The sequence below is a fragment of the Meleagris gallopavo genome, chromosome 12 (genome assembly GCF_000146605.3).
Source record: "Meleagris gallopavo isolate NT-WF06-2002-E0010 breed Aviagen turkey brand Nicholas breeding stock chromosome 12, Turkey_5.1, whole genome shotgun sequence".
Taxonomy (NCBI): Eukaryota; Metazoa; Chordata; class Aves; order Galliformes; family Phasianidae; genus Meleagris; species Meleagris gallopavo.
In genome coordinates, this window is record NC_015022.2 from 17,473,598 (window position 1) to 17,492,542 (window position 18,945).

General features: G+C 42.5%; 1 protein-coding gene across 3 annotated transcripts in view; it reads right to left on the minus strand.

The window, feature by feature from the left end:
* The window catches only part of MEGF11 (multiple EGF like domains 11), a 192,604-nt gene that overhangs the window by 40,445 nt on the left and 133,214 nt on the right, over window positions 1-18,945 (minus strand). For all 3 annotated transcript variants that reach the window (XM_031555353.1, XM_031555352.1, XM_031555354.1), the window contains exons 11-13: window positions 10,611-10,731; window positions 9,024-9,187; window positions 8,515-8,617 (exon numbers count right to left, since the gene is read on the minus strand). In XM_031555353.1, coding sequence (XP_031411213.1) covers window positions 8,515-8,617; window positions 9,024-9,187; window positions 10,611-10,731 — 388 coding nt within the window. The remainder of the gene's footprint in view (window positions 1-8,514; window positions 8,618-9,023; window positions 9,188-10,610; window positions 10,732-18,945) is intronic.

Consider the following 18,945-nt stretch of genomic DNA (forward strand, 5'->3'; position numbering starts at 1 on the left):
GAAGTCATAATAATCTCTTATCTCTGGCATTTGAATAGCTCTGGAAAGAGTGGATTTTATGCACAAACAGGCACTGGATTTCGGCAGTGCTGTGGAGGCCTGAACTTTGGTTTGTCACACTGGCTTTGATTGGGAATGCCGAACTTACTGGTGGTCAACACAGCAATTAGGGGCACAACCTCAACTGCAGCAACACTGCTTCAATAGCAGAAAATAGCTCTGCAATTAGAGATGTGATAATGACGGCAAGGCTATTTTAGTGAGGCTGGAAGCAGGGCAGCGAGCACCTGATGGCACTGAAAGGGTTACGGGAATGTATCCTGAATGGGATCTCCAGAATGGGCTGCTCCTTCATGCAGTCCCTCCTCTGTCCATCACAAAGGTCTGTCCCTTCTGCAGACATCCTTTGGTGGCTGTGCCACACTGAGGCCCCCTGGAAGTCTTGCTAGTTTGTACATTTATTTCTGATAGTGATTTCTGTATTTATATGTTCACCTTTTGTTTAACCTCATTCTCTTCTCTTCCCACAGTACTTATTGCTGTTACGTTTATGTTTCATCTATAAATTCTATTTAAATCAGCGTTGTGTTTGAGATTAGATCAGCATGCTTTCCTAAGTGAATACTTTGCTGCTTCAGTCTATAAAAGGTAAAAGAAAATTCGATAAGAACATAAGAATAAAGCTGTCTTATTAGCTCTGGATCAGTTGTTAAGAAGGTGTTATGATAGCATCCGAACACGAGTTCGTAAAGAATCCTTGATGCTCTTCTATCATCTTTTGCATTTTAATGTTTATTCCTACCTGAGGCAAACCTCGCAGCACAATTCTTGATAACTCAGCTTTAAAGGATGACGAAGAACTAGAAAATCGGTTTGGGGAGGGCAGCAGATAGAAGAAAACATAAAGGGATCTCCCATAAAATTAAATGGAAACATTAAGAATTGATGGCTGCTCATCCAGTCAGCAAATAAGCTATTTTTGTTTTTTTATAGCAAAACTATTCAACAGCAGTAACAGCAGCCACATTATCTACAAACTTCTGTGGTGTTTCCAAAATTCTCTTTTAACTGTAGAAGTTCTTCCAGACCTGTGCTGAGGAAACCTTTTGGCCATGCTAAGCATTGCTCACCAGTGGGCTTCAGTGGGGCAGCCCCTATGTGGGACACCCATCAGTCCAAATGAAAGCTCCACGATCTGGCCCTAAATAATGAAGAATAAGCCCTTCCCTGCAGCCGGTGAAATATTCTGAATTGTCTCTTTTCTCATCATTGCATAGGCGATTTATGCACCCATTAATGTAAGTGTTTTTCTGAAAGTAATATACTTGCAGTCTAATGCACCTCTGTGGAGCACTAATCCTACCCCTGTTTTTAATTATCTAGAGAAAACTCCAGATATGAATCACCTAACTCAGGGAATTTATGCAATAAAAGCTTTTGAGGCAAGAACCTACCTCATAAGAAATGGAGTAAGTCAAAATGTTTGCTAAAATTAAGGATCATCCAGTTCCCTTTGCTACAAGATTCTCTCCTGGGTGCACTGCTGCAGGAAAAAGAGCTGCCAGGAACAGAAAGGATACTGGAGGAAAAGCACTGACAGGAGGCAACCCCCACCCTGGCTGCCTTCACCTCTAGCACACGTCCTTCCTAATTCTTGCTTCTCAAACTCTGGCCATGATGTCAGGCCAGGGAGGAGCAGGAACCTGGGGAAGATGCAAACAGGCCAAGAGCAGGCAATCAGGAGGGAGGAATCTGGAAGTGGGAAGAAAATGTATTTCCTGCCTTGTAAAGGTTCAATCCCCAGGCCAGGAGGTAGGAACACAGCTTAGCAAGAGCTGTTGTACAACTGGACGTGTGCAAGACTTCTGTGCTTAACATCGTTGCATGAAAGCCCACTTTTTCTCCCTTGTGTAGGAGAAGGAAGAAATTCACTTTTCTCACTGCAAACACTTTTCACCGGGAGCATATGTAACTCAGCATTTCAGCTTCTTGGCTGTTTATTGAATGATCTCTCCTTTTTCTTCCTTCGCAGACTGCACGCCAGCATCCAGTATTTAGTCTGCTGAAATACTCACAAATAATTTTTTCTCTGCTTCTCGCCCACATTTATTTATAGGTGAATGTATTGTACACACAGCCAAGCTTATATATAGAATGACTGCATATCAACATGGAAAACAGCCGAATATCTCTAGCATCAAACTTCATTTTTCAGAACCTGTTAAATTAGTTCAACCCAAGATGCCACCCCAGCTCTATCTTTTCGTATAAACTTAAAAGCTGTCCTTTCATAAGTGAAAATAAAACCAAAAATAAACACAAAGCTAAATGAACTTGCATCTCTTCTGTATTTCTAAGACTAATGCCGCTATCATTTGCACGCATGCTTATGTTTAGCAGTAGGCCTGCTGCAGGTTCTAATTATAGTGTAAGGGTCTGATCCAACTCCCACTGAATGAGTGGCAAAAATCCAACTGATTTCATGGAAGGTGAAATATGTACTAAAACTGGCGCAGGACAAACACAACCAAACCCCCCATAGATGAGAATCTGGAGCCTCCTAGATGCCTGCCAAGGAAGGCACTGACATAATTTATCTCAGGGCATCAATGATGTCTTTGATAGAACTTCATAATTCATATTTTTGAAAATTAGCCCTCTATCAGCAGGAGCCATACTTAAAGGTTCCTGTCAAAGAGAGAATTTTTAAGCACAGCCTGACATTAAAATCTTATCAACTCACTTGAAATTAAGTCAATGAAAAATTAAAGCTAATTTCTAATAAGCTTATGTTACATTCATAGGCTAAAGGACACTTGTCGAACCCAGAGAGTAAGCACACCTTTTCATATGGAAAAGATTTTCACTTTTCAAAGGCTGAGGCCAGAGGAGAGACTAAGCTGCCAGAAGAGAGACTAAACTGCATCATTTTAGGCTGACTCTTAACATTTCTAGCTTTTTCTGCCTGTTTAAAGCTAATGTAAGGATACAGAATAATCACAGAAATAAATTATTAATTTAAAAATCTGGGATAAGACTGCCAAAAGTGATAAGTGCAAAATATGGTTTAGATAATGGGATTAGACATCTAGAAAATGCATGTTTAATAGGAAATTACTATTGCTCCATTCTGGTATTTTAGGCTTGGTATTACAAACCAAGAGAGCACGAGAGAGGACGAGTGAAAAGCACGACAGAGCCAACCCACAGCATTACGGATTGGAACACACTGCAGATCTGCTCTGCTGTGAACCTGTAGGTACATCAAAATCACTCCTCGATTTTCTGGTTTTAAAGGCGTGCAGAAAACTCAGCTACCAATTATAGGAGTGTGTGCTTGGAGGAGATCTATTAATGGCAATGGAATTATTTTGGCTTCAAATTAGTTCAGCTGGGGACAGGATCCGGCTTTAAAGCTGTAAACTAAATACTGCTGGAAAAGTCGTATTAATATAAACAAAATGTATTTTATGGGAAGCTACATAGAAAGTTATTTTTTTTGGTCTTGAAAGATCACCTTCATGCAGAGAACTCAGAAAAAGTGAAGTTAAAAATACCTTAGAGCTCCCCGTCAAAGTGGTCACTGTTTCTTTAAAATTCAAAAAGGCCTTCCCTTGAGTAAAGCCTTATCAGTTTTACTGAATTAATGTGTCCACAGGAGGGAAGAAACATGTTTCTGTGTTTGAGTGACAGCGCAGATGGCACTTGCAGCCTGCAAATGCAGAGGCTCATTCCTCAGAGCTCCCCTTATCTGTGACCAGCTGACGTTCCTGACCCCAGAAGCTCCCTCATACAATCGCAGGTGCAAATCCCTACAACCTGAGCTTACCACAGCCACTGTGCAGTGCTCCTGGACACGATAAGAGACAATTAGGGTTTATGTTGTTGGCAAAGTATGGAGGTTATTGAAGATGTAAAGGCAGCGAAAGATATATTCCCCTGTTGTGTATGTTGCAGCTGCTCTTAGGAGACAAGAGTGAAGCCTGAAGGGGAAAATACCCACATGGTAACACGATGGATCTTCCTCTGCCACCACGTTTAATGTTCATACCATCCAGATTAATTAAGGGAAATCGATGAGGAGTTCCTTTATAATTTACTACAGGATGCACATTCCTTTACCTTCTGTCCCACATCTACACCACCACCGCATTTCCCCACGCATTCTGGGGATGCTGACCCCTCCTGATGAAACTTAGGTGTTGGGTGACGTTGGGTGATCAGAAAAGCATCAGCTCAGCAGTTCAGTGGGATAACTGAGATAGCATCAGGATGACAGCTCTCCACAGAAACCAGACAGCGATACGAAACAGGAAAGACACAACCCAGGCTCAGATAAGACAGCATCACAGATTAAAGGAATTGAGATAAACAGGATTTTAAGTGACCCCAACATTTACGGGAGCAGAACATATCCCCCTGCAGACTGCTTCTGACTTAATCCCACTGTAATATCTCAAAGGTTAACAAAACACACGCTGCCACAATTAACTTGAAGCACATCGACTTGTGTCAGGGAAGAAATGAGCTTGCTGTGAGCATTAGCCAGGCCTGAGGCTTTCCCTCCTGCAATGTCTGACGGATTGAGTTGCGAGAGGTGGTACTGCGTGAACCAGCGCAAGGCTACACAGTGTGAATTGGTTTTGGAATCCATCAGAATGCCATTTGTGGTAAGGATGAGGTCAGATGTCATGGGAAAGTCTTCACTCAGAGGTGGCGAGGTGCTGGCACTGCTGCCCAGTGCTGTGGGTGCCCCATCCTTGTGGCACCTGAGGCCATGGATGGGCCCTGGGCAGCCTGAGCTGGGGGGTGAGGATCCCTTCCAAGCCAACCATGCTGAGATTCTATGATCCTATGACCAAGCAACCGGCAGCCACCAGTTGTTTAAGTAAGAGGAGCCTGGTTGAGATTTATGACCCCACTACTGCTACTGAGCACTCTGGGAAGCAGTGTGACCAGACTCACGCCTGCCTCTCTGCTACCTGTTTGCTTCCAAAGGACTCCCAGGAATTGCTCTGCCATGCGGCTTTCCTGCACTTCCACTCTCTCTGAGGATTCAGAGTGTGTGAGATCTCTAATTAACCAAATGCAATTAGCACTGAAGCACTCCGTTCTCAAGCATCTTCATTTTAACCTGAATGTACACAAAATAGCACCTCTCCTGCAAATGACTGGTAGCTTTAAGGTATGTGTGCACACATATACACAGCTGCAAGCACAAAAGGAGTATCCATCTAAAATGCATGGCAGATCTGGAGTGGAGAGACCCTTATTAATCTTCAGAAAGCAATCACTCTCATCAGTCAAGACTTGATCCTGCTGGGGGCTACACTTCTCCTCTTTAACCTAGTGATAGACATGTACAAATCTTCTTTGATTTCAAGGGAAGTATTTATATTCACTATGTTAAGCATGTGAAAGCTGGAAATCTCCCTCACTGCAAAGCTACAGCCTTATTTTTATTTGCATCTGACATCCCCTTCGTGGGCAGTAAAAGTCAGCTCAGCACTGTACCAGCAGCTGCAGATCTGAATTTGGCCAACAGTTGAACAAGTTTCCCTTCACTTGCAGCACACAGGAGCATCTCCCCATGTGTGTGGTTTTGGTGCTGTTAGGACAGGTGCTATACTTTCCATGCGGTCTACAAGGCTCTCTGTGACACAGTGTGCCTGTGTGCCTGGCTGGGTGTTCTCAGCAATACCGACAGGGTGCAGCCAGCTTCAGGTCTGATCCATCTCAGAGTCCAACTTCTGCCTTCAGCTGTGCAATTATTCCCCACTGAACTTAATGGCAAATCTACATGCATGTGTAAGCAGCTTACTGCCAGTGTGCTTATTTTGGTGCTGAGCTGATCCGCACTTTTTTGTAACATCCTGGATGGGACATGGCAACCTCTTCATCATCTTCCACTTTGCCAGGTATTCTCTGCTCTCAAAGCTAGCTTTTCTGGGCTGTTAAAACACAGAAGAGTAGGAGAGCAATGCCCTGAATTACAGACTCTGGATGAGTGGCAGTCATAACAGCAGACAAGGGTGGTAGACTGCTATTAATTTATATTGTATGTTACTCTTTTTATTCCCTTTTTTTCTTCTTTTTCCAGCCTTCCTCAATGCTCCAACCATCTATCAGTCTCCCAAGGTTTATACCAGTAACATCTTGAAAACTACTTTAAAGAAAATGGGCTCAATCTTCTCCTTGATCTACACGCAGAACACCGACATCAAGGCAGGGAGTCCCACATGTGGGATGAACATACAGAATATGCTGTTTCAGATGAAGTTTTGTGGCCATTAGGATCAGAAAGCCATGTGAATTCTCTGTCTGTGTGAGTGGGTAGGAAAACCTTCAGATGTTCCACGATGCTGAACTTTTCTGATCTTTTTCAGGCCATGCCTAATTAGTACCAAACTCCGAAAGCACAAATTTAAGCCTGAATTATTTATCACATCATATTTATAAAATATACTGCAAAACACATCATGGGCCAGTTCACAACAACTAGAAATAAGATTAATCTTTTACCAATGCCACACTCCTTAATATGAAAATATAATTATCTAGCTGAAGAGTTTCTGAAATTACATACTTTCAAAGTAGCACGAGCAGAATTTATCCTTGTGTCTCGTGCTAAGCCAAGTGGAAAAAACATTGAATGCAGAATTGACAAAACACATGTTGGCTCTGTCTATCAGCATTTCCAGTGCACACCTTACATGGTCCTGTCAACATCTCAGCTCCAACCTGGTCTCAAATGCTAATGTAATATTTTCCTCACAGAGACGTGATGCTGCAGAAGGGAGCTCCAGAACTGCTGGGACACACTGAAAGTTAAATTTGCAGCAAGTGGCCAGCGAGTTAATGGCCACCCAAAATAGAAACCAAAAGAGGGACACGTCACAGAAATCATTCTTACCTTTAGTTGGAGTAATTTGTAACTGCACTTGATGTACAATTACAGCTATGCACGTGCTGTGAGTGTGGAGTATATGCTCCAAATGCCCTGAGAAAAAGCCACAACTTCAGTCTGCAAAGTGTATCTGCACTTTCCTCTGAAATGCTACATACATAAAGATGTGCAATAGACCCTTACACTAAATAAATAAATATATATGAATTTTCTGTACTTTTAGAAACCATTTTGCCCCTCTAAGAAACTACAGGAAAACCTATCAACTGTTTTCCTAGTGGTTATAAATAAAGCACAGTACAGTTTTAAAGCCTGACAGATGGATGTGATGGCAAAGAGACTCAAAGAATGATGAATGCAGTCCATGAGTGAAGAACACAAGCTGGGGTGGGCTGTAGTGAGCTTACAGAACGGATTTTTTAGTGGGCAGAAAGCCCTTTCCAGGGATGCATGCTCATCATTTTTGAAAAGTAACTCTGTTGTAAAAGAAATTCATATTTTTGCATTTTATTTAATTCTAAAAGGATGTGTTTCATTGTAAAGTAGAAGCTTAATTTCATTCCTTTTGCCTCATGCTTCTAAGAGCTGGGCTGTACAGTGAGTGATGCTCTGTCCATCAGAAATGGAGGACGTGAATTAGTCTAAGGCATAACTGAAGGTGTGAGGGAACAGCATCCCTGCTGCTGGCTGCCTGAGCCTGCCTTGCTCCATACATTCTTCCAACTTGTTTTTGCTTGAAAAACAATTAAATTTTCCAAATGAATGCTGTTAATACCAATGCATTTTTGACTACCAGTGCTGCTGGTGCCTCTGCAGATATAGGCAAGAATATAAGCTTATTTCCCTCTAGGGACTCTCCAGAGAGCTAGGGGGAGATTAACTCGTATTTTAGGCAGCTAAGTGTGAAATATTGGTTGGATCAATAACTTGTCCCCCACTGCTGTTTATGTCAGATGTCAAAAGCTAGCAAAGAGACATATCAGGATGGAGTCAAGTGCAGGGCTGTTTGTACTGAGCTCTTCAACCTGGACTTTCAGACTTCACTCAAGATTTCTCTCTGCCTCTGCGTAATCAAGAGAATTCTTTATCAAAACAGCATTAATCTGCTCTCCATCGCTACCATTCTGTGCAACAGGAAGCATGGGAAAAGGGCATAAAGACAACAGTTTGTGACAAAACTGGTTTGTGTGATGGAGCAGCTGTGCTGACTCTCAGCATCCAGATTGCACCTATCTGCATCTCGGGTGCAACGGCCACAGGATTCATTATGGCACCAAAACCCCTGTGGAAAAGGTCATTCAAGGAGAAAAACACTGCAGGATTTCCATACAATCTGCATCCCTCCCGAGCATTCTCATTACAGAAGGCTAACATCTGGCTCCAGGTTTGGAGCCATCTTCAACTAATTTGAATACAAATCTAATAAATGCCAATTTCTGTCACCATCACGAGTGATTTAAATGTGGGTAAATTCAGCTGAGCTTGTCTCAGTCTATCACCTAAGAGTTTGCAGTCAGAAATTCAGCGCTATGACTGATGCATTAGCAATAAACAAAGATACAAACAAACAGAAATAATCCCAAGTTTTATAGAGTTGCTCATTTTACCTGTCCAGCCAGCAAGGCAGCAGCAGTAACCGGTGACGGGATCGCACCCATCTGCGTGGTTACAGTCACAACGTTCACTGCAATTAAGACCATATGTTCCATCCTTCCAAAAATATAAATAAAAAAAAAGTCTCTCAGTAATCAGTTTTTTTGCTGTAAAATGTGCAAAATCATCTATCATGTCCCTCTTAATGCTGAGTCGCATTTTTTAAATTAACATGCAGAGAAAATAGAAACAACTCAGTGCCTAAAATTTCTATATAGAACCAAATGAGGAATCACTTTAAAAAATGATGTTCCAGAAAATGCAGATAACGCTGCAATAGCTCTGATAAAATATAGTGCAAAAGGTAATACATCGACTCGATTGCTCAAATCACAATCTGTCATCTATACATGATTTCCTACAAATATCCACAGACAAAATGAGATACTGAGCCTGTGTGATTAGAAGAGCTATGTGGACTATGGTTTAAAAGGGGATGTGAGACCATCCTGGTTACACTTACAGGGCACGGCTGGTCACAGTAGTCCCCCTGCCAGCCAGGGGAGCACAGACAGAAGCCATCAGCTGGCCTGCAGGCTGCTCCATTTGTGCAGTAACACGTCTGGTTACAGTTAAAACCCCAACTTCCACTTGAACATGGAATAGAGCAATCCACTCCTTGCCACCCTACAGAAAGTTCAGGAGAGAGAAGGATTTCGGCATGTTTGCAGAGAAAAAAATAATATTTCTTTACATAACAAGATTTAAAACTCCCTAAAAGGTGTGTCATGCATGTTTTCCAGGCAGATCTAGTGCCTTTTTCCTGCACAGCACAGAAAAAAGAGACAAGAAAGGTGCCTTGTGAACTGCAGCTCTTTGATTCTAGGGCCGGTTTCCTCCTGATCTTAGTGTAAATTAAGACACCAACCACGGGGTCAAAGAGTAGCACTTTGATTATAACCTCCCAGCTTCCTCTGCCAACATCCATAGGTGGAGAAGGGCCGTGCAGATATCTGTGTGTGCCAGGTTGTTGTGTCTGATATCTCTTCAGGAACTGCTCAGGCAGCAAGAGAGCACAGCAACGTCTGCTGGAGACTTGCTGAATGCAAGACACTTGCATTCGATGCTGTTTGTTTCTTACCTCGTATTTTTTTGAGAAGGCTCTTTAATATAAAGAGGCTCTTACACACACACACACACAAACAAAAAAAAAAAAAAGACCAAGACCATCATTTCTAACCATTAAGGCTCAAGTCTTAACGACCAACCCCACAATGGCTTTCATTACACTGCAGCTGCATGTAATGGAGTTGAGCAGTAACTCATGGTTTATACGCCCTCATTAAATGGGGTTCTACAGTGATTCATTAATTCATGTTTGAAATGCCAGATTTTACTGCTGTTTGCCTCACTTCTGTTTTAGGGCTTATGCGTGCTATACAGGGTAGTTCATGTTGGTGTGCTGGGGGAAGGCAGCACTGCACATGGAACATCAGAGATACCACGTTCCGGAGAGTGCAAGACCTCCTAAGTGGAAACATGGGTCACTACCAAGCACGTATAGGAATTATGGACGTATATGTGGTACAAAAATTGGTGATTCTTGCAATCTCCAGAACAGACAAGACTTCTTGTTTCTCCAGACAAAGGACAGCCATGTCCTCAGCCCCATGCTGGGCAGAGGTCACCTGCACGTGGGTGAGCCGTCACCATGACCAGAGGATGGCAAGCAGCCAGATGCACCCCACTGACAGTTCACTGGGCTGAAGGAAGGGCAGGCAGGAGGCTGTTCCTTTGCAAAAAAATCACACTGCAAAACCCCTGTTTGGTGTTTGCTTCACATTTCCTTTAGAAAGGAGCTGTGTCCTTGCAGGCGCACTTCATTCTGGGGTCTGCTTCTGCAGCACTGCGGTTAAGCCTGGCCCTCGTTCAGGGCAGAGACAAAACATACAGTCAGGCCCTTGTTGAGTTTTGTTCCTGAGGCTGGGCTCTGAATTACCAACAGGCACAAATAAATAGTGGAGCTACTGACTGCACAGCTGTGCCACTTTAGAAAGGAGAAGCACTGATGCCAAATTGTAGGCGACTGTTAAATGTGAATTTTGTTTACCTTCTTTGCAAATGCACAGACCATCGACGGGGGAACACGCACCATCATTTTTGCAATTACAAACTGATGAGCAATTGGTACCATAGGTTCCTGCCATGCAGGTAATGGTGCAGTCATCTCCCTGCAAACCAGAAAAAACAGAGTCAGCTAAAGAGATCTGAATTCAGGAAATTCCCATCTCTGCACAGGGAGGCTTTCTCTTCTGAAACAGTGAGCAGAGTGTTATGAGTTGATTGCTGAATCTTCAGCACTTTCAGCAGTCACTGCGGCTTCCCGTGATTATGATGCAATTAGTGCTTTGATTGACTTGGAGGAAAGGGACAAATTTCTGGCGTTCATTCAGCAGGAGGTGTGTAAGTTACAAAAACAAACCTCCTAGAACAGATGTTGGATCATTAAGCAAAACATCACTTATGAAACACTAATCACAAAATATACAGTCTGAAACCGTGCAAAGATTGTGCTGCATTTCCTGGAAAATATATTCAAAGAACATGGTTGTTTAAAAGCTAAAGGATCTGCTACGTGCTCATCTTCCACAGCCTGGCAGAGAGGAAAACTTACATGGCACATGGATGAGACCTTTGTGGTGCATAGCTGGTACCTACATCAGTTTTCAGCTAATTTGCATGAGATGGTGACACTGGGAAGAATGCTGAACAAGGTGTGATGCACATGTCAGAGAGAGGAAGCACGCAGAGCAAAACATAAAATCAGTCTCTGTCCCATTTCTGCTTTAGGTGTGAGGCAAGTGGGGAAAAGGAGGATAAAAACTTACATGTTGCAGAAATATAGAAAATGTCAACAGTAAATTATGGCTGTATGTACTGATTACCTCCTGTGGCTGAAAGCAGAGGTACATTTCTTTACCAGTGTCATTCATCTGATGGAACAAGGGAGTTAAAATGTGATAGGACCCCTTCAGCCCTATGTACTGAGTCCCATCGTCTGGCCAACAAATGTTAGCATATGTAAGGTAGTTTAACTCTATCTTCTTTAGTTTGTAGTCTCAACTTCCACAGCACAAATGAGCTCCTATATTTATTTCTCCAGTGAGTTAAAGTGTAATAATTTAGTCCTATGTCAGAGAGAGCTACCCTGCTCCAAAGTTAAATAGTAACTACATTGCAGAGTGTGACCTATATCATAGCTCAAGGGAAAAAATATTGGTCAAAATGTATTTTTGCAGGTGAGAGGCTTCACTGCGTGATAGGAACATCCATTTTTCAGGAGATAAAAGCGCAAAATGTCAGCTTCCCTATGCCATGGCAAGTACCTCCAGGAGCCCGTACATCACAGCATCAGACACTGAGATGTTAAGAGGAAATAGGAGCAGATTTCTGAGCACCACAAACCCATGTGCTTGTTGCAGCAGCTCTGCGTTGCACCAGTAGGACTCTTCCTATTTTATACTAAAAACTTTGGTTTAGGGAGAAGTAAATGAAATGGTTAAAATATGGACTGCTCAGAAATAAATCCTACGAGCCCCTGATTTTTGAGTGAAAGCAATGTTTGTAAAAGACGCTGTCTTTGACCTTGGTGGAGTAAAACAAGTTCCCCTGGAAAGGACTGGCTGTAAAAGGTGCCGTCTTGACAGCCAGAAAATCTGAAGCACGCTGCCCCTCATTACCCTGCCAGCATGCCTACAGAATGAGCTACAGGAACCCAGCGCGAGCGGGATGGCAGAGGGGCATTCAGCCTCCACGCCTAATCAATCCTAAGCCTTTCTCCTATGTGTGACAATTAGACAGCCAATTAGTGCCACTTAGAAAGCTGTATCTTGTGCGAATGGAACTCCCAACTCATTTCATGTACAGCACAGGACTGCTGGCACTGCTGTAATTTCTATGACAACTGACCTTACCTGGATTTGAACTAGTGATCTAGGAGTAAAAGAAAATGTCTTTGAAAAGGAAAGTAGCTCAGAGTGATGTGGAATGAACACATTCCCTTGGGAGCCAGACTGACTGAGACAGCAGATCTGAGACATGGGAGGCACAGAACCGGGGCTTCCAGCTGGCCAGTGGGTTCTGTGGGTGTCCTAGCATGGTGCAGGCAGGTGCTGCATGGCCATGGGCACGGCAGATTCCCCTGTTTCTGTAAGCTTACTCTGCACAGAGGACACTCAGACAGGTGAGATAATCCATCCATGCAGAAGGAACGGTTCCATATACAAGATAAGCATCGGGATGTTTCTTCCCAACTCAAAACACATTCGAGTTTTGGCACCTACTTTAATGTCCTGTACTTTATGGACTACCTGAGGCTGGTCATTCTGGCTGTCCACCTTACATGCCATCAGCTTGCAAACAAACCTTAACGGACAACAGAACTGGCTTATTGAGATTGCTGTGAGACCTTCAGAACCGTCTGAGTGACAACTGCCAAACATACTTAACTTCTTAATTACATAAGAGGAAAATGCACTTGAACTATAGTGCTGGCTCTAAGATTTTATTAATTATAAATGCACACCCTGTTATTAACATTTTGAACTTGATTTGGGAGAATGACCTATGAAATTAAATGCATTCAGGTACCGTTAAAGATATGTAAATTCCACCTCCCTCTCACCACCTGCCCAAGTGAATAATGCTGCAGTATCTGTCTATCCAGCTGTTAATGAGTTATATATTCCATTAAAGTGATTTTAAACGTTGTGCACTGAATCTTCAATCTTGCAATATGGTACTTTATATTTCTATCCTATTTAGTAAAATTAATCAACAGCTGTGCTTCTTAAGTTGATTATTCGTTTTTTTTCCTATTAAGATTGGGAGGTTAATGAGAGCAGTGAAATGTCTGGATGTGGTATACATGATAGCAAAGAGAAGCTAATTCAATCAAACATATACCCCTGAAAATGTTAAGGCTATATTAAGAAATCCAGCTATAAATAACTTGATATTTCACATCTCTATTTTCCAAGTCAGAATGATCCATATGGACATCACAGACTTTCAACAGTGCTTCATTTCTTTCAGCATTTTTCCTTATCACGTCCAGTTTATCAAAATATATCCCTGATATATATATATATCTCCAATATATATACAATATATTACCTCCTGATTTCAGTGGCCAAATAAGACTCAATTTGAGGAAAAATTCCCCTTTACTGGGCGCTGCATCAAGGCCATTTCTAGGAATGCCCCTCTCCTTGTGTAAAGCAGATACTCCTGCCCTCTTCTTTGCATCCAAACCCACTGCATGGCATCTCAGCTCAACCAAAGACAGAGTATCCCTTACCTCCACACAATTGCTCAGAAGTTAATAGGAGTGAGCCTTTCCCTGTTGGAAATCCATATCTGATGGGGGTACCCTCACCTGGCAAAGATACAAGTGGGGATCTGTGGTCCCAGGGACCCTAAAAAGACAGCTTTAAATCAAAATGAATGGCACCAATAACGTAACTAATGCCACCTCTGTGACCTTTCATAGCTTTAAGTACTTCAGAAATATTAACAAATTGATGCTGAAACTAAATGACAGGCTTTTCTGGTATCAGGAGAGGTTTGGGCACACAATTCTTGTTATTGTTAATTCTCCCCTATGCATTGAGGGTTAGGTCCAAGGAACCAAACTCCATTAATAACGCAGGCTGCCAGCTCACATCCATCAGCATCAAATATTAATAGACTCATGAGGGCCAGAGCATACATCTTTCCAGATGGCAGTCAATAATATGTCTTGTTTCTGTTCAGGCAGAGGTGAAGATTTTCTTCCTCAGAAATTATTATTGTACAGTATTAGTGGAGCTTAAAGACACACTGCTGCCTTAGGTGTTGGCTGTGTTAACAAGCCCTGGCCACTTCAGAAAGTGTTTCCACTGGATTAATGTTGCCCTAACAACATTACCAGTAAGGATCAGATTGCTTGTTTCTGTTAGACACACACTCCTGTTGCAAACAATGGCCAATTATCTTTAAAATTCTTTTCTGTTCCTCAATAACAAGGCTTGTATGTACTCCTGTACATTTTGGATCAGGCCTTTAAAGCCTTGAAATGCATTATAAAAGGAAAAGGATGGAATTTCAGACTGTAAGAGGAGTTAATAATCCAGCAACGGTCAACAGCACCCAGCAAAGCCTGCAGCCATGCCCGGTCCCTCTGAAAGTTTGACTCCTTAAAGACATTAAATTAAGAATTTCAGAAGTAGCTGCAATCTATAGGAATAAATTTGCCTTAGAGGGCTAAAAGCTGGTTCCACTGAAGTCAGAGGCAAAACAGAAAATCAATTTTTCAAGGCCTCTGCAATGCAGAAGACTAACAGGACTGCTATTGAACTTGGCGTCAAGTTTGCATGATAAAGACCTCTGCGACAGGTTGGGCTGAGTGTTCTTCAAGTTTAATCTACAGAGGTGGTGCAAACTCTCGGCACCTGCGCAGATTATTAGAGGGGGCTGGCAACAGCAAAAGGCAACACGGGAACCTCTGGTAAACTGGAAAGGGACTCCACCTGGTCTGAGGTTTTAACGTGGTATCTGACCTGCTCTTCCCCTTGCCTTGCTCTGTGCCAGGTGAATTAGCACTGCCACCTGCGGCAGGGCGAGCTCAGAGCTTGCAGCTCACAGCGATGGAATGGAAAGGGCACGGGGCACAGCTGTATGTATGCACCCGTAAACAGAGCAGAGAGAAAAACGATGCAGGTGCTGTTTGTACCCGATGTCTGTGTGTCCTGATAAGCTGATCTGTATGGACTTAGTACGTGAAAGCACATATTTGTATGTACACATGGAACGCGGCGCACCGGCGTGCTGGTACAGTGTCTGTGCACCGGTGCAGGACATAGATACACTTCTGTATATTTACTTATTTAATTGTGACATTTACCATTAACCCAACATAACTCCACAAACATTCCCTCAAGGTAAACATATGGTATCCAGCAGCACAAACTGGCAGAACAAACTAATTTCCCTAATGGTGTTCCAGTGCAAATTAACGTGTTCGTCATAAGTGTACCAGCAGCAGTAGGAAACTTTGTACTTTTACTGGTCTTCTCCTCTACCCTCAGCTCAAGCAATTTATTCATGACCTTACTACAGAGCATCTTTGGTTTTCAGACATAATGATGTCCTCTGGCAGAATTCCTTTCCCCTCTGGGTGTTACTAATTACTCCCTGCAGATGCTATTATTGGTGCTAACGATATAATGCAGCAAAAAGTTTGGGGAGGGATCTTGTGCCCGGAACAAGTCAACCTTTCAGTTTGCAGGTAATCAGTGTTACTGAGAACTGACAAATGTTCCTTTGCCCATTTCCTAACATTACGTGATGTAGCGGCACTAGAATCTGATACACATCTAAAGTGGCACAATGAAACCACTGATGACTTTACTCAGTCTCCTTTTCCCTTCTCCCCTTTCATGGAAGAAGACAGAGTAAAGTAGAAAGGGAAGGAGCTTTTCTTGTGTTTAAAAAGTGACATTTTTAGTCACAAGCTCATGACTCACCCAAAGACCCTCTGCAGTCCTGAATGCTGAAGTCCTAAATTAAGTCATTAAATATTTCCAATAGTCATCAGCAAAACTTTTCCCAATCTGCATTTTGGTGGCATCCCTGCCCTCTCTGGATACCACAGGACTTGGGACATGTCAGGAGGGTGAAGCAAAGCTACCTTTGGTTGTGGGAAGAACTTATGGCTTCTCTTCCCAAAATCTTCCAGTGATTTACAAACATTTATACAAATGGATGTCAGCATTTTATTTCACCCCGGAATTTGTGCTAATACGGTAATGAACACAGTAAATTTCACAGTAAATGCCAAGTTCAAAATTAGTCATGCTGATAATAATTCTTAAATTTGGTGTTTGATCAGAAGTATCCAGCAAAACATGCACACGAGAAATGCTGGTCGGATAGATTAGTAACTAAGAGTATTATAAATGTTTTATTCGACAGTATTAAAAAAATAAATAAAATAAAATGCATTTTCAATCTTGCTAAAAAAAACTCAGAGAGCTGACATGCACATGTGCACAAATCCAGCAGATCTGAATCCAAGGTGCCAACTTCATTTCACTGCTTGTGGCCAAAGCCTTTGTTATGCAGCAGGGGCTGTGAGGGGAGCACAGATTATTACCTCAAAGGCAGTTGTCATTTGTTACTTTCCAATTTTTTTGTACAAAATATGGCTGAATTTGGTGTACTCCTATTTTGCAAACCCAAGAGTGTGTGCCATGGGTTTGATTCTACCACAGGCTGCTACTGGCATAGTACATATTACTGCCTCAGTAAAAAAAAAACCTGAGCCAGATTCTCTTTTCTGGGCTCCTAAGCCTGGTGTTCCTCCATTGTGGTTCATATGTTTTCCATTGCACAGCCCCAAAATTGAGCCAAGGTACAATAACAGTATACTTGGGTTGTTTCTGCTTCAAAAACAAAGATTACTCAACTTAGTCTTCCCAGCTGTGTGGGTTTCTGTGCAACAGCTGCTATCCCGCTGCCCAGAAGGGACCTCCCACCACAAGAGCAGGCATTTGGGAAGCCTTTGGACACAGCTTAGAAAAGGCTTTGACTGGGATTTGGCCACCTGAGGAATAATTTGTACCTATCGAGACTGGAGAACTCGTGCAGCCTTTCAGCACGGGCACCATGTCTGCGTGTGCAGAACTGGAGTGCATCATGGAGTCACAGAATCACTAAGGTTGGAAAAGACCACTAAGATCACCAAGTCCAACCACTGACCCACCCCCATCACACCCTTCCAGGCATAAGAGCTTTTCCCTGCACGATGCACATGCAGTAAACCCCCATGGAAAAACTATCAGGCTGTGTGTGGGGTCTCATCTTTTGAGATGAAGGTGTGCAGAACCCTACCTCCCACCTCCTCCAGCATCTCAGCTCCCCAAGCTTGTATATCCAAAAGGAACCATGCCCTGCACAGCAAAACTGCTATAACACAGCAGTACTCTGTAAGAACAAAGGCAGCAAATCCCACCTTCATGAGGGTTTGGGCTTTTTTTTTTGGTTCCATGAAATGAAGTAAAAACAAATAGAAATGAAACTTTCATTAAAAAAATGGATTTTTTCATACTAAACAGCAAGCCTGAGCTGGATTTCTGTCAGTGAGCACTGTAATCCCCCTCAGCACAAGGGAACAGTTTTCTAGTTTGCACTAAAAATATGCCCAATATCAGCTAGTTATCTGCAATTAAAATAATCCATTCCTGCTATTCAAGTCACCTAAATATGGGCATTAAAATAAAAAAGAGACTTCAATAAAGAGAGCAGGAAGACCCCCACTCTGTAAATCAGTGTAACAGTTGCTGGCAAAAAGAAATCGAGACTAACTTTACAGCACTTGAGTATCTGCCTGGCTCAGTACTTAGACCTTAACTGCAGAGCACTTCAGTGGCAGGGAGGCAATGAATGCAGCCTCATATAATTAAATGTATTCACAAGGAAAGTAGTGTGGAGAGTAAAAAAGATGATCATCAACCTCTGAACAAGATTTTTTAATACAGTCAGCACTTTTCACCTAATAAAATATCACAAAACACATTTATCCAGGAGGGACCTCTCCAAAAATAGAAGATTGGATTTGGACTGGGTGAAACAACTCCTACATCATTTCCTTGGGACATTTCGCCTGGTGAGGCTGTGATATACCTGAGAGGACAGCCTCCCCCAGGCAGTCAGTAATGGAGTACAAGCAATAGAGCCACGCAGAGGACAAAAATCACAGTGGAGGCTAAATCAGATGGGTGCACAGAGCTCGGGCAGCCCCAGCAGCTGGCTGCGTGAGGGCAAGGTGCTAAAACAACTCCTAATTCTGTTCACAGAAGAGCTGTGGAGATTGTTTATGGAACAGATATTTCAGGGAGAAATGAAAACATCTATAATACATGGGTTTAGATTGAGTTAATGGGAAGATATATTATCAAGGCAGGTCAATCATGTCTGTATCGGGAGGATTACTACTATACATTATGGGGCCAGCTGGATAACCAGCTCCTGTGATAGTTAAAGCAATTTAAATCTGGAATAGGTCCATTTTAGATTTATTCAGGTGAGGCAGGATATTTTAAACTTAGCTCTGGGGAAGTTATATGGAATCAAACATCTGCAGGGCTCATTGCTGCTACCGTAATCAACTTTAATCAGCTGCCATTCTAAAATGCTCCAAAAAACATGGGCATATCATTAAATGCCCCAAAAGGTAAAATGACCCAGGCATAATGTGGATTATTTCAAGTTGGTGGAAAATATTTAAATGCCTGAGGAACATATACTAGATGTGCTCTTTAAGATGTACTCCACAAACTACTTGTGTCCAAGCTGTGGGACAGAACCAGACCTTCAGTACTACAGCTAAGGACAGAAAAAAAGCT